The following is a 516-nucleotide window of genomic DNA, read 5'->3' on the forward strand; positions in this document are numbered from 1 at the left end:
TCCTTCACTAACAGTGTCGTAATATTGTTCCATTTAATGTCCCGCGCCACCCCGTTATTGTCGCTGTATACGAGCTCGGGCAACACATTTTGCACATCCTCTACCCTAAACCCAAAGTGTGTCTCTTCCTTGTCGACAATCACCTCGGGTACTGATTCGGTGACATTAACGTACCCGGTATACAATGCCAAGATTACAGTATTGTTTTCATCCGCAACATCTTCATTCTCGTCAACTGTGCCCCCGAAATACTCCAACATCGATGTCCAATCCTCTGATGTTTTCTCATCGGCTAACCATTCGGCGAATGGCTTGGCCACCCCAGGTGTACCGTAACCGATATACTTGGTCTTATTCGTGTAGTTAAACTCCTTGGCCACTAGCTGCGCCAGAATACCGCCCGCATCGCGTGTCAAATTAATTATGTTCTCCTTTGCATTTGATGTCGATATTGTGTACGAAATCTCACCCGTCGCAGGATTGTAGGTGAGTGCGTTTGGATTTGCTGCTGCTCGG

The 516-nt window shown here is 47.3% G+C and overlaps 1 protein-coding gene across 1 annotated transcript; it reads right to left on the minus strand.

Annotated features, from left to right (window-relative positions):
• Window positions 1–516, minus strand: SARC_18290 (hypothetical protein; the record flags this gene model as incomplete). The annotated part of the gene is made up of 1 exon (XM_014287629.1): window positions 1–516. A coding segment is annotated over one exon (516 nt), but the record flags the coding sequence as incomplete, so codon positions are not given.

Source organism: Sphaeroforma arctica (assembly GCF_001186125.1).
Source record: "Sphaeroforma arctica JP610 unplaced genomic scaffold supercont1.15364, whole genome shotgun sequence".
Lineage (NCBI taxonomy): Eukaryota > Ichthyosporea > Ichthyophonida > Sphaeroforma > Sphaeroforma arctica.